This window comes from Trichosurus vulpecula, chromosome 4 (assembly GCF_011100635.1).
Source record: "Trichosurus vulpecula isolate mTriVul1 chromosome 4, mTriVul1.pri, whole genome shotgun sequence".
Lineage (NCBI taxonomy): Eukaryota > Metazoa > Chordata > Mammalia > Diprotodontia > Phalangeridae > Trichosurus > Trichosurus vulpecula.
Window position 1 is genome coordinate 247,066,333 of NC_050576.1, and position 14,748 is coordinate 247,081,080.

At 43.7% G+C, this 14,748-nt stretch overlaps 1 protein-coding gene across 1 annotated transcript in view; it reads right to left on the minus strand.

Moving 5' to 3' along the window:
* Positions 1-14,748, minus strand: part of SPATA16 (spermatogenesis associated 16) — a 235,750-nt gene that overhangs the window by 73,449 nt on the left and 147,553 nt on the right. The window contains 1 exon segment of the mRNA XM_036755681.1: positions 4,342-4,489. Within this exon segment, the coding sequence (XP_036611576.1) occupies positions 4,342-4,489 (148 nt within the window).

Here is a 14,748-nt window from a genome sequence, read left to right on the forward strand (position 1 = left end):
AGGAATAATAATATAGAGCAGCTTATGGTTTGCTAAGAGTTCCTTACATAAGTTATCCAATTTGACATATATTATTTGCCAGGCAAGGGGAAGATAATTCTCAGTCTTAATGCAGCCTTAAGTTTAGCTGGCATATTCAATAAAATGTATTTTTAGATGGTTGACAATGGATGCTGTTGGTGAATAATCATTTGGGAAATGCTAGTGTGTTCTGGGGGGGCCTCTTCAAGGGTACCTCTGCACGGTTCCCTGCCACTCCCATCGGCCGCTTCCTTTGCCAGAAGAGAGGTGGGCATGTTTCCCAGTCATGTGAGTGGTGAACTCAGTACTATCTGGGTTTGAAGAAGGTGACCTGGGTGTGGGCATGGTTTTTCGAAATGCTGACATGTCTGCCAGCCCCCATCTGCTCCCCATTGGGAAAGTAGATGGTATTAGCGAGACTCCAAGTTTTAATGATGGCAACTACATCTCCAGCAAAAATGTCAGTGTGGGACAGGGCTGTCTGTCCAAGAGCCCCAGGAATGACGAGTCTATGACCTTCAGCTGAAGCCTGTTGGAAGACGTAATTGCCTTTACCCATTGTTCCTTGATGTAGTTAAAGCCCATTTCTTTTGGTTCTGGTTGCTACTGAGGTGGCTGGTGTTTTCCCAGGACAAAAACCTTCCTTCAATAATGTGTGTGTGTGTGTGTGTGTGTGTGTGTGCGCGCGCGTACGTGCGTGTGTGCATGTGCAATGTAACCTCATATGCAGATATATCCATCTTTAGGCATCCACGTGTGAGTGAAACTGGGGGAAGAAGGAGATTGTTTGTTTCTGTGTATTTTTGTGGGATAATTATAGGAGGTTAGGTGTTTTTAAGATGTCTGAAGGAATAAAAAATGGAAGCCTGAAAATTACAGGCCAATGGCATATGGCACTGGATTTGGGATCAGGAAGACCAGGGTCCAAATCCTACCACTGACAATAGCTATGTGGCTACAGGCAAAACATTTGAGCTCCCCCTGCCTCAGTTTCCTCACCTGCAAAATGGGGATGATGATAGCCCCTACCTCCCAGGGTCATTGTGAGGATCGAATGTGATAATTAATATATATCAAGCCCCACATTGGAGATTATTAAGGATATGACTAAGACACATTTTCTTGATGCCTCTGGTTTCTCCTCTACAAAATGGGCAAGATGGGTGTGGACTTGATGGCTTCTAAGGTCTCTGATTCCATCATCCTGTGAAAATCCTAGAATGTATCAATACTCTGTTGCCAAAGAGGCATCTACCCTGTGCCAATGCGAGGTGTGGGGGATAAAAAGACGGTAAAAAGATGATAAAAGCTTACATTTTAGAGGGAGAGAAGGCACGCACACAAATAGGGATGGAAACAATTTAAGAGACCTGAGCTATGATTTCATTTGCAAAAGGAGCTTCCAGTAAGGAGACTCTCTGCATTTACTAGAGCATCTTGGCTCTGTGCTGCAATATAGCTTGCCTTAGAGAGTTTCCAGGGGCGCAGAGAGATTGTGACCCTCCCCAGGGTTACACAGCAGCCCATGCGGACCCCTGTCGGAGGCAGGACTTGAATCCAGGTCTTCCTAACTAAAAGGTCAGCTCCCTACTATGCTTTGCTGTTTCCCACATACAGACAACACACAAAGTCAGAATAGAAAACATGGATTTCCAAGCTTTGGTAGAAGACAGGAATGCCTTTGAGCATAGATCCTGTGAAGAGCTGTGTATTTGCCACAGAACTAAATTGAGAGAGGCTCATAACATGATGTTAGCCACAAGGTCATCAATATTTTGGCCACAGTGACTCACCAGATAGCTCAGTGAGGTGTAGAGGAGTCGTGGTCTGCATTGGTGAAGGGCTTATCCACACCACCGAAGTCACGGCTCACGGAACCCTAGAGCTGGAAGGGGCGTTAGAGAATCGCCTTCCCCGGGGGCGCTTATCTTGGGTCCGCGAACTTGTTTAAAAAATTGTTAACTGTCTTTCAACATAATTGGCTTCCTAGCTAATCTTACGGGAACAAGCATTTATATAGCACCTACAATATGCCAGACACTGCGCTAGGTGCTCTTAAAGGTGTCCCTTTTAACCCCCCCAACCCCCTTGTGAGTTAGGTGCTGTTATGATCCCCATTTTACAGAGGAGGACATTTGAGGCCAAGAGACTTGTCCAGAATCACACAGGTAGTAAATGTTTAAGCTACATTTGAACTCAAGTCTTCCTGACTCCAGGCTCAGAGTTCTATCTACCGCTTCACCAGATGGCCCAAGAAAGGCCTGGCAAAGAGATCAATGGCAAAAGAAAAAAGATTAAGAACCCATGACATAGTCCGTCTGCCTCAGTTTGCAGATGACACAAGTGGGGTGTGGAGAGGTAAATCAGTCACAGGGACCAAGCATCTATTAAGCAGGGACTGTGTGCCGGGCACTGTGCTAAGCCCTTTACAGATATTATCTCATGTGGCCCTCACAATGCGGCAAACACAGGTTCAGTGAATTGCCCGGGGTCACACAGCTAGTAAGTGTCTGAGGCAGGATTCGGGTCTTCCTGACTCTAAGCCTAAGTACTGTCTAACTAACTGCTAAGCATTTATTAAATCCTACTATGCTCCACGCACTGTGCTTGGTTCTGGTGATACAAAGACAAAGAGGAATCCCTTCTACTCCTAAGGCACTGACATTCTATCTGGGGTGACTTGCCCAAGAACACCCAGATGAATATTGTCAGAAGTGGGTCTAGAACTCGGCTCTTTGGACTTCCAAGTCCCATGCCTTTCTCACATCACCAGCCTGTCTCTCAATCTTGTGAAGTCTGGAAGAAATATAAAATGCCCAAACTTAAACTATTAATGGTTTAGCACGGCTCGTACCATTGGGAATCTGAGCCAGTCATCTGGTCTTTTACTTATTCTCAACTAGGTCTGCAGTTAACCAGATTAGAGACCTCTGTCCCGTGGCAAGGCTCTACTCTCCTTTGCCCTCCCCAGACAGACACTCTCCCCGCGGCTCCTCTGAGATTTGTGATTCATTATCATGGTTGGATTTATGTGGTGAACCCTAAGCACCTTATTCAGAGGATGCTCAATAGCTCAAGAGTTGGCTCTGAAAGGTTTCTTGACAAACTGGCCGCGACCTTTCTTCCACCTGACATGAGCTATCTCTTCGTCCAGGTGCGGGTCCCGTTAAAGGGCAGCGGTTGGGATGTGCCAGCAGGTGATCCTTATAGAGCTGTGACCTTAGGGCATCGGCTGGTCGATAACACTCACTCCTGCTTCTTCAAGGACGATAGGATTTCATCAAGGTGATATAGTGGATAGAGGCCTGAGAGGGGACACAACTTGACCAGAGTCACAGAGGTGTGACAGCAAGTCATCGAGCTGGGATTCAAATCCAGCCCCAGTGACTCCAACGCAAGCACACATTCTAGGATTTCATGAGTCTTCCTTCAAAGGCATGACGGTAAAGAACTTGGCACCATCCTCTCAGTTATCCTGGGGTCTCCTGGAACCCTATTTGAAGTCCAACCATCCAACACAGTTCTCTTGAGAACATTAGCGAGTGTGGAGAGAAAGGCAAAGCGGAAACTAAGAAAGAATGATAGAAAAAAGCCCAGAGAGAAACTGGACAGGCAGACTAGAAGAACATAGCACCATGAACCTAAGGGTGCTGGGGATGGGCTTTTTGTGCATCATGGAGGTCCCTTAGTTTAACGTGTTCTATTTTAGATTTCACAGTTTCTACTTTCACACCCCAAATACAGACATCCAGAACCAGGTACCAGTTCTGATACCTGTTAGCTTGGCACCCAGGTCGACCCAATGCAAAGTGTGTTTTGGACCTCTTCTCATTTCTCTTTTCACTACTCCCCTCCCTTTTATGAGAGATGTCTGCCTGAGACACTCCTCCCCTAAAAAAGAGAAAAAGGAAACTTTTTATATACTAAGTGGATTTAAACCAGTTATCTTTTCTGGCCTTCATTTCTTAAATTCAAAATAATAATGATAATGACATAGTATATTTATTTTGTCCAGACCTTTGATTATATTCATGTAGGGAACTCCCAGGGAGGAAACTTCATTTACCAATACAGATGGGCACCTGCCTCGTAACTTATATTCTCAGAGGATTGATGGGGGCACTGAAGGGCACACAGTAAGGTGTGTGTCAGTTAGGATCTGAACCCAGGTCTTCCAATTCTGAGACTGGCTCTCTAGCCACTACATATGAGGCCTTGTTCTTATTTTATATTTAAATATAAACTACACATTTAGGTAGATATAGCTATAAATAGAAACTGAGTTAAATAAAACCATAAATATAACTTGTTGGTTGTTACCTGTGTACATATACTCTACATACGCAGGGTGCATTTTTGTGAAAACCTCCTTCACTTTCTCGATTTTGTCGGCCCTTACTTTTGTTGCAAATGGCGTGTACATAGCTGAGAAGGATTCTGCTCTGGTGAGGGCCTCTTCGACCATCGCCTGAAAGGGAAATGGAGATATGTGCAGAATGAATAAAAATGTACCTACTTTTAAGAAGGCAAGAGTATAATTACCTTCATGGTTGACTTAAAAAAAATAAACGTATCGCACTGCAAAGATAACATATTTGGGTCTCGAATATTAATTAGGGAGAAATTCTAATTAGTTTCGGAAAATATAGTTTCATGTTCAGACAGCCGATTAAGAGGAGAAAAAAAAATTGCAAGCCAACTTTCTCTAAACTGAGTTCAAATTATAGTAACAGTAGAAATGTATTCCATTTTATTTTTCAAGGTACCATCTTTTACTTGAGGCTGTTTTCTCCTAATTCTTAAGTCTAACATTGAAATTTGCTTACTCAGGCAGTTGCTAATCAGGCATTGGAGAAGTGATATTCAAATATAATTCAGATGACTCTAGGCAAACATGTTGACCATGACTTGGGATGAATAACATCACCCCTTCGTGTGTATTTGTGGGAAGGCAACCCCTTCCTTCTGTCACTCTGTCGAAGTCACAAGAACCAATATGAATGTTTTTGTTCTGAAGCAGGAATCAAGACAACCTGGGTTTAAATGCTGTCCCTAACACCTGGTAGCTGTGGCAGGACATTTAATGCATCTGGGGCTCCGTTTCCTCATCTGTAATACAGGGATGATGACAATACGTGGACCATCTACCTCATGGAGTTGCTGTGAAGCTCTCAAGGCATGATGTTTGTATGTTCTTGCTAAGCCTTAAAGCTATTATCATTGGTATTGACATTAATTTATTATTATGAGAGGCAGCTTGGTGTAGTGGGTAGAATGCTGGCCTTGGAATTGGGAAGACCTGGGTTCAAGTCCTGCCCCTGAATTTAGGATTAATCCTAACCCTATCCCTTTCAATACTCGGGCAACTTTCTAAGGATCTAAGTTTGAGACTGGTTGTACATCTGCTTCTTTGGATGGACTTTTCACACTAGGAGTTCTCCATGTACAATGCCAATGAAATCCCTTTAAAACAGGTTTTCCTGTGTAATGATCTCCATAATGCTTAGAGAACCATTTGCCATTATGCCAGGCTTTCTCCTGTGTATAAGGCTGTTACTGCATCATAATAGATGGAAGACAACATCAAATAATGCTGTTCCAAGTACATTCTTTCATAAGCAGGCTTCTGGTGTGAATAAGAAACAGAACCTCCATGATGGGGAGCTATTTTTGTTCTGGAAAGTTAGGTAAAACCTATAATTTGCCACTTCCCAAATGATGGCAACTGGCCCCAGACACGTTTGTTTTTCCAGTACGTTAGCAGTGTGAACAGGATGTCATTTTGAATGTTTGGGTCAGCCTCTCCCTAAGAATGGCACTTGAGAATTGTGTGAAAATGAATGGCCAGGCAAATTTACTGTGTGAAAGTAATGATATTGTCCATTATCGGTGAAGAGATCATCTTTCTTCAGTCACTGCTATCTAAATTGAAAGAAGTAAAAAATCAACTAGGTGAGGAGAGAGAAGATGTAGACAGTCAGGCGAACTGAAAGGTCTAGGTGGCCCTGGGATAGGGACTCCGGCCAGGACCAGCCAGACTGCAGCTGAGGCCTGGCTTCAGAGGCCAGGCAGATCTGGAAGACTGGAATTCAGGAAGCCAAACTGGGCAACAGCGGGCCCAGGAGAGGAGGCTGAGTCACAGGGACGGGGCCTGAGGAGCAAGACACGGGGCCCGAGGACTGCTCCAGCTTTTAGTTAGCTGAGGTAAAGAGGGTAGAGATGTACCTCCTAGCTCGAGTGGAGTGAGGGGAGGGAACACAGAGAAGTACTTGGCACGCAGCGAGGGCCATTCTTATTCTCCAGTCACAGTATGGTGCTGTTTCTTGTTGGAGATTCATGGAGCTTAGCTTCCAAAGGGCTGCCTCCATGACCGTTCTGAACATCTAGGAGGAGGTGACTTTAGGTTGGCTCCTGGAGAGCCCTGTGCTCCCTCATTGTGATGGGTCTTTCACTCCTCAAATGATACATACATTCTGTTCACATATATCACCTATCCTGATGAGATGGAAGGGAAGTATAGGTCATCTCCTACAACCCCCTCATTTTTCAGATGAGGAAAATGGGTCCCAGAGAAGAGGCAAGTCTTGCCCACAGTCATACAAGTAATACATGGCTGAGGTGGAATTTGAACTCAGGTCATCGAATCGAAGATTTAAAGCTGGAAGGGACCTTAGAAACTGACACAGGTAGCCATTTTACAGATAAGGAAACTGAGGCTCAGAGAGTTTAAGTGAGTTGCCCAAGGCCACACAAGTAGTAAGGATCAGAGGAAGCACTGGAACTGAAGTTTCTCTAGCTCCTAAGGACTTCTCACTGTGCCATGCTTTCTCCAAAAACACACCAGTAGCAACATGCCATGCTTGGCACGGTGTTGACTCAAGCCCCGTAACCTCTCCATCTGTTTCCTCATCGGTAAAATGAGAGGGATGAGCTTTTGGGCCTTTAAGGTCCTTTCTAGCTTAAAGCCTATGGTTCTGTGACAGTCCAGGTCCCAGGACAGTCAGTGACACAGATTAGGAAGGACTTCTTCTCTCACTAATGCCATTTCCAGGTGTTTTATCCTTCTGATTTCTGCGGCCTCTCCAGTACAAAATCATCGCACACAGCTTGTAAAAGGCACGAACATGTCCTTTCTGGGGAGGCTGTCCACCTTGGCAATCTAAGCCTCTGCCTCCCAACTCAGGGTTGCGTCAGGGGCGCTGGGAGGATCATCTACTCCACCAGGGGGCCATTTTTTCTCTCTACTAAACTATTAGGGGATATTTTATTAGAATCATGGCAGAATGTGGCCACTGTGGCTTTGATACCAAGGTGTTGGAGACTCCATTTGTCACAGTAATATCTTGTGACTTGAAGTCTGGCCTCAGTTTTTGAAAGCTGAAAAAAAGAAATCAAACCCTGATACTGTGAAAATGAACTAAAGAGGATACACACATATTTTTTTCCGACAAGAAAAGCAGATCTTTGAAGGTTTTTGATAAGAGCTGAACCCTCAGAAATGAAAATAAAATAAATTTCAGTTCAATTTACTTCTTATTTATTGTCCATTGAAGACTCCCCTTGAGTTTGGATACATAGAGAGGAAGGGGACCAGATGGGGAGCAGCAGCTGGCAAAAGACAAGGCTTACAAAAATGGAGGAAGATAAGTAATATTTTGTGATTTGATAGAAAGTAATCTGCTGTGGGGTTCTCCCTTCTTTTGACATCTGTAAGAGCTGCCTAGAGCCTCTGGGGACATTAGTTAAGTATTATATTAGAAAGCTTAGGCATCATTCAGTACGGTAACAGGCCAATTATTTCTTGATGAATTTCCTCAACATTGCATTATTTCTGGTTTTGTACATTCTCTCTTCTTTGGTAAATAAATATTAGAAAAATGTGCTCTTGTGGACCAGAGAACAGGCCATTTGGTGATCAGCTAGGAGGGACTAGGGATGTCTATCCTAGAGATGAGAGGATGTGATAGCTGTCTAAGGATTTGAATGGCTGTCAGGTAGAGAGAACTGGAATTAAAAGCAATGGTTAAAACTGGCAGAGAGGAAGCTTTAGGCTTGACATATGGGAATAAGAGGTCCTAGAAAGTGGGAAGGGATGACATGAGTAGTGGTTCACCATTATGGGAGGTCTTCTAGCACAGCCTAGATGACCTGGTAGAGTATGATTTGGGCCACTGTAGAGTTCTATAGTTCTGGGAATATGTGATTTGGGGTGTTAGAGAAGGGCACCTAGAGATTACAGCAGAGGCAGTGGGAAGGGATAGGTAAATAAAGCTTAGGTGTGTACAAGATTGCTGACCTCAGGGAGTTGATTTGACTCCAGGAACTTCCATGAGTCTGAGAGATGATAGTTAGGATTTAATAATCAGGAAAGTATAGGAAGTTGAGAAATATAGGAGCCCTAAGGTAAGGGGTTGGGTCTGAGAAGAGGAGCTGGTGCTCCAGGAAGCTGATTGCAAATCAGCAACGATGAATATGATGAGTCCTTCATTCTTCACAATGACATATTTCTCCCAAGTGTTCCTCACATTCTCCTTAAAGTTATATATTTGCTACACCATAGACAGATTTGGTGGATGCTCCAGTGACCATGGAAGCCCAACCCAATTGTTGATTTAGTTATTTGAAGTACAGTAAAAACTCTTTGCTTTGGAATAACTGGGGTGAGGGGATCCAGATTGTCTTAAAAAAAGAAATGGAATTTAATTGTTTTCAAGTGGCTATCGTGGCTCAAGCTAGTCCAATATTGTTGCCCAGTAGAGTGGTCCTTAGAGGACCTGCTACAATGAATATAGGGAAGAATGTTGAACAATTTGGACCTCAAATACAGATTAAATGGGTGCTTCAAAAATGTTTAAGTGTGCTTGAAAACAGCTTATTTTCATAAGTAGTTGAAGCATTCATCTTGTAATCTTGCTAATGATATTGGGGGGCAGGGAAGTATGTTAATATTATCTATGAAGAAATATTAACAAGCTTAGAGAGGCAGGCTTATCACCAAGTTGGCCACACAATGATGAAATATCGGTTCCAGCAACTCTTGAAAATCATTTATTAAAGTTGTAGAAGTTGTGATACATGGCTACTGGGGATAAGGGAAAGCAGCGTGAACATGAATGAAATGTCGGGTTCCATGCGGCCAGTAGGTGCTGTTATCATCCCCGTTTTACAGATGAGGAAATTGAGGCTGAGAGGTTTAGTGGCTTGGCCCAGGGTCACACAACTTGTTTCTGATGCTGAATTTGAACTTGGGTCTTCCTGAATCTAGGTGTAGCAGTCTACACACCTAGCCAACTATACTACTACTACTACTACTACCATCACCACCACCACTACTACCACCACTACTACCACTACTACTACCACTACTACTACTACTACCAGTACAACTACCACCACCACTACTACCACTACCACTACTACTATCACTACCACTACAACTACCACTACCACTACTACTACCACTACTACTCCTCTTGCTGCTGCTGCTGCTGCTGCTACTGCTTCCTGGGCATTGTCCATATTGTAGATCTCTACCCTTTCTCCTCCCCAAATCTTCCCATCAGAATCCACCTAAACTATATTCTTGGGTTTTATATACTCTATTTTCCAAGGTGAAAGCTCGTTAATCTGTTATACTTACCTAAGTCAATGTCCTAATAGGTGGTAATAGCTTGAATGCAAAATCATTTATGAAGCATTGATTGTGCTAAGATCTGGGGATAGCCGTATAAAAGTGACACTGCATCTGCCCTCAAGGAGTTTACATTTGATCAGGGGAATGGTCTAGCTAGGGTTGGAATGCAGAGGGAAGGGAACAGGGTAGGCAATATGCATGATTTGGAGATGGCTGGGAATTGGTGGTGGTCTGATGCTGGGCAAGATCCACCAATTTCTTGCACATTGCAGAGGAGGGCATCGCTCCATGAGGATAGCATGATTTAATTTTAACAGGGGCCTTCTTAAGTCATAATGCCTTAGCCCAAAGGGAAGACTCTAGTGGTGAATATTCTGGACTGCATGGCAGGCTGGCAGGGCAGTCTTTTACTATGTCTCAAACCTCATCTCAAGAGCAGCCCATGCATAGATCTGGTTCTGGCTATCAGCATTATTAAAAGGGATTGAGTAGTAACAGAACCTCAGAACTAGTTCGGGTAAATTAAAAATCTAAGTAATTGGGTTCCTACAGGCATCCCTCAATGGGGAAATTGCCCAGTGTGGTTGGGCCCCTGACGAACCACTGGATTGGTCAGAAAAGAGAGGGAGTGATGACCACGGGTGAATGGTCACTGAACTTGAAACGACCCAGGGACAGAGAGCACAAAGGAAGAGGCCAAGGGCATTGGGCTCAGGGAGACCAGGATGGATCAGACTTGACGTGACTGCCAGATCTTTCTAGTTTCGGTCTCTGTTACGTAATCATTTGGCCTGTTTTGTGTCTCTTCTCAACTGTTTTCAATACAGATTAAAAAAACAGTCTGAAGATCTCTGCACTGTGAATTCTTGAGCTTTTTATATGTCCCAAATTCCCACTAGACTGTTCCCTGAGACAGGGAGATCTGTTTCCCTGGGAGCACCTACTATGGCTCAGTAGGTGCTCTAGAAATATGGGATATTCTTGTTGGGAGTTTTTGAAGCTTTCATCAGCAATAATAATAATAATCATTAGCATTTATGTAGGGATTTAAGGTTTGTGAAGCTTTACAAAAATTAACTCGCTTTATCCTCATGACACTCCAGGGAGGCAGGGGCTGTTATTTCCCTCATCTTATAAATGAAGAAACTGAGGCACAGAACTTAAATAAAATGAGGGAGTTGGAACTCTAAGCCTCCTTCTGGCTTCACAGGCTTGATCCTACGTAGGTAATGAAGATGGCCTCCAAAGGGAGGTCATCCCACATACTCGGGTACGCTGAGTGTCTCCGGAGTCTTTGGGTCCCTGTGGGCTTCCTCACAATGGAGGTCTTCACACAACACCTGTTATGGGCCACCAAGTGCTGATTATCTTGCAGAGCAGATTCTTGTTGGACTGAATGTTCGCAGAGATCCCTTCCTACTTTTAAGCTCTGGGATTCTGACTCTTAGGTTGAAACGTCACTGTGGCGCGTTGTTCCACTTGGAATTTCAGAGCTGGGGCCATGTGGCCCCAGAGACTGTCGGGCCTAATTCCCTCACTTTACACACGAGGGGCCTAAGATCTAATAATTACATAGGGACTTAATGTTTTGAAGCGGCTAGTGGGTGCTGTGAATAGAGGCCTGGACTTGGAGTTAGGAAGTTGTTGTGGAGTCATTTCAGTCCTGTCTGACTCTTTGTGACCCCGTTTGGGGTCTTCTTGACAAGGATGCTGGAGTGGTTTGCCATTTCCTTCTCCAACTCATTTTACAGATGAGGAAACTGAGGCAGAGTTAAGTGACTCGCCCAGGGTAACACAGCTAGTAAGCGTCTGAGGCCAGATTGGAACTCAGGGAGATGAGTCTTCCTGACTCCAGGCCTGGCGCTCTATCCCCTATGACGGCACCTAGCTGCGGGAGTTAGGAAGACATGAGCCAAATCCAGCCTCAGATACCATCTGTGCGACCCTGGGGCAAGTCACTTCACCTTTCTGCCTCAGTTTGCTAATCTGTGAAATGGTAACAGTAATAGCATCTGTCTCCCAGGGTTGAGGTCAAGACAGTATTTGTAGAGTGCTCTATAAATGCTAATAGTCAATTACTGTTATTATTAATCATTATCATTAGCTGCTACTTAAAGCTAAGATCTCAAGAAAAATGTATAAACAAATGCAAATTAAGAACTGGGATATCCTTTGATCTGCTCCATAGTCTGATATAATTGAATCTAAGATTTGTGTGTTATACTTAACAAGTCAAAGAAAAATACTGTTTAAGGGAATTCATTATTAAAGGCATTAAAAAACTTGTGTTTTCTCCATCATGAAGAATGAAAGTTTTGCTACCATATTCTTTAACTGTACCCCTGGCAAGTTAGTTAATTTGGAAAATCTAACAATCTTGACATCGTAAATTAACCCAAAAGACAAAAGGCTTTGTTGTCACCTGGTGGGCATACTCTCTCTCTGTCTCTATCTCTCTCTGTCTCTGTCTTTCTCTCTCTCTCTGTCTCTCCCTTTCTCTCTCTTTTCCACAAGAGCTGGGTATGACTCTTTGTTGATGGTTTTGGTTAACGTAGCAGTATGTCAGAGTAACAGATGTATGTGGCAACTGTTAGCCCTTCTCTTGCCCATCACTGTTTTTATGCTGAAGTGTTTCCTTCCAGAAATACGGGCATCCTGCTGAATAGCCTGTACTCCATGCCTGGCATTTTTCTAACATCACGGAATATCTGGCAGTTTTGCCATTAAGTCTGTCTGTCCGATGATGTGAAAGTTATAAATATCTTCAGGCAGTTGTAATCATCTTATGTTATTTTTATTTTATTATTCTTTTTCTGGAAAGGGCCAAAGGATGTCTGAACATGTCCTTTATATCAAGGAGAACACCACTTCCTTCTGCACCCGCTCTTCGTTAGTTCTCGGCTTTGTGTCTCCTAGTTCTCTTTGCTCGGCACAGGCCACATCCAGGACCAAGTGAGGCAGAGTTCTACTTGCTTAAGCTTCACCTGGGACCTTGGCAAGATATAGGCTAAGTGTGCACTTTTTGAGAGCAGCAGCAGGATAAATGGTATCTGACAAGTTCTGAGAGGGTGTGGGGGACACATGTGGGGTACAGGGGGACGGGACTTGGCCTCTGTGGTGGCTGGGACTTAACATGTGCTTTTGCTAATATAGGGAATTTCCGGGGAAAGAGACTGCTCTCTATCAGCACAGGTTGACATCCATCTCTGCACTTTACAACCTCAGGGAGTTTCCCGGGGCTCTGAGAAAGAGGTTTTCACACAGCCACTGTGTGTCAGAGGAGGGATACCATACAAGGAGGGACTGGGGGTCCTTATGCTCATAAGATCATAGACTGAGAGCTGGAAGAGACCTTAGAAATCATTGAGTCCAAATCCCTTATTTTTACATGTAAGTCACAATAGAGATTATGTGACTTGCCCACAATCACAGAGCTAGTAAATGTATGTGGCAAAATTTGAACCCAGCTCTTTTTGACTCCAAATCTCTATCTCTATCAACTATCTCTTTATCTATCTGCCATCTCTCTTCTCTATGGTTCCCTGTCCCAATATGAAAATTCAAAATGGTGGTGATTTGAAGATGGCCCTTGGACATTCTAATGGATACCATGGCTGGACAGTATATTAGAGTTATGACTGGGAGGCTCCTTTGGAGGAAAGCATTCTAGATGTGGTTACAAATGGATTCGCATGTTGGCCCTGCTGCACGGTCTCAGTGACCGTGGGGAAGTTGCTTAACCACCACAGACCTCGATTTCACCCTTGATAAAACAAGGGGTTGGGAGATCTCTTTCAGCTCCCAATCTATGATATCATCTTGTGCAATGACCTCATTTTACAGATTGGGAAGACAAGGCCAGAGAGGCCAGGGAACTTTCTGAAAATCACATAGCAAGGTAGTGGCGCAGCTGAGACCAGGACCCAGCCTGCCTTGATGATTCTGAAATGTCTTATAGTGTAACGATGGGGTCACTTGCCAAGAGAAGCATTTGCTACACAGAGGGTCTGTCCTGGAGATTCCTTTAACTCAACTTTAATAAGATGGGCTGTTATAAGATCATAGGCTCAGTGATAGCAAGCCAGAAGGGACTTCAGGTCCAATCTCATCGTTTTACAGATGAGGAAATAGAGGCAAACGGGGTGAAGTGACTTGCTTAGGGTCACACAGCTAATAAACATCTAAGGTCATATTTGAAGTCAGGAAGACGAGTCTTCCTGATTCCAGGCCCAGCGCTCCATTCACTGTGTCACTTAGCTGCCCCTTATACCACCTTGCCTTCCATATTTCTAAGGACACTTTCTCCCATCAAGGGATAGGCAAGAAAATCTGAGGTCTGTTCCCATCACCTCACAGTGAGGATAATTCAACCCAACACCCAGGTTGCCTCCAAAGTTCACAAGAGGTACTCCCTCCCATTCTTTAAAAGTGTTATTATGTTCACCGAAAAGATGGAAACAAGTACTTACTACGTGCCAGGGACTGTGCTAAGCACTTTCAGATATTGTCTCACATGATCCTGACAACAACCCTAGGAGGCAGGTGCTATGATTATCACCTCCATTTTACATTTGAGGAAACTGAGGTAAGTTAAGTGCCTTGCCCAGGGTCACATAGCTAGTAAGTCTCTGATTTCAAATTTGAACTCAGGTGTTCTTGCCTCCAAGTTCAGAGCTCTTTGTCACCTAGCTGGCTCTAAAGAACCTTTATTGTACCACAGGGGAAGAAAATAAAAACAAGCATCTAAACGGAAGCTGACATCCAACAATAACAGCAGAAAACCCTAAGAGAGTATATGAGTGTCTGTGACCGGTTATTTTCAAATATTTTTGAAAAAGTTTTATTGACAGGTTATGTTTGTACATGACAAACATTTACAGAGTATTCCCATTCTATGAGGTGTGTCTTGTAGCAAAGCCAAAACAATTAAGTCATACAAATAAGACAGTGACCTCATCTGATAGTACATGCAATCCCCAATCACTTTTTACAAATTGTTTTAAAAAATGAACAGAAATTAATTTTTTTCTCCCACCGTCCACCCCACTGAAACAAAAGAGAAAAGAAAATCAAATTCTTTGTAGCAAATATGC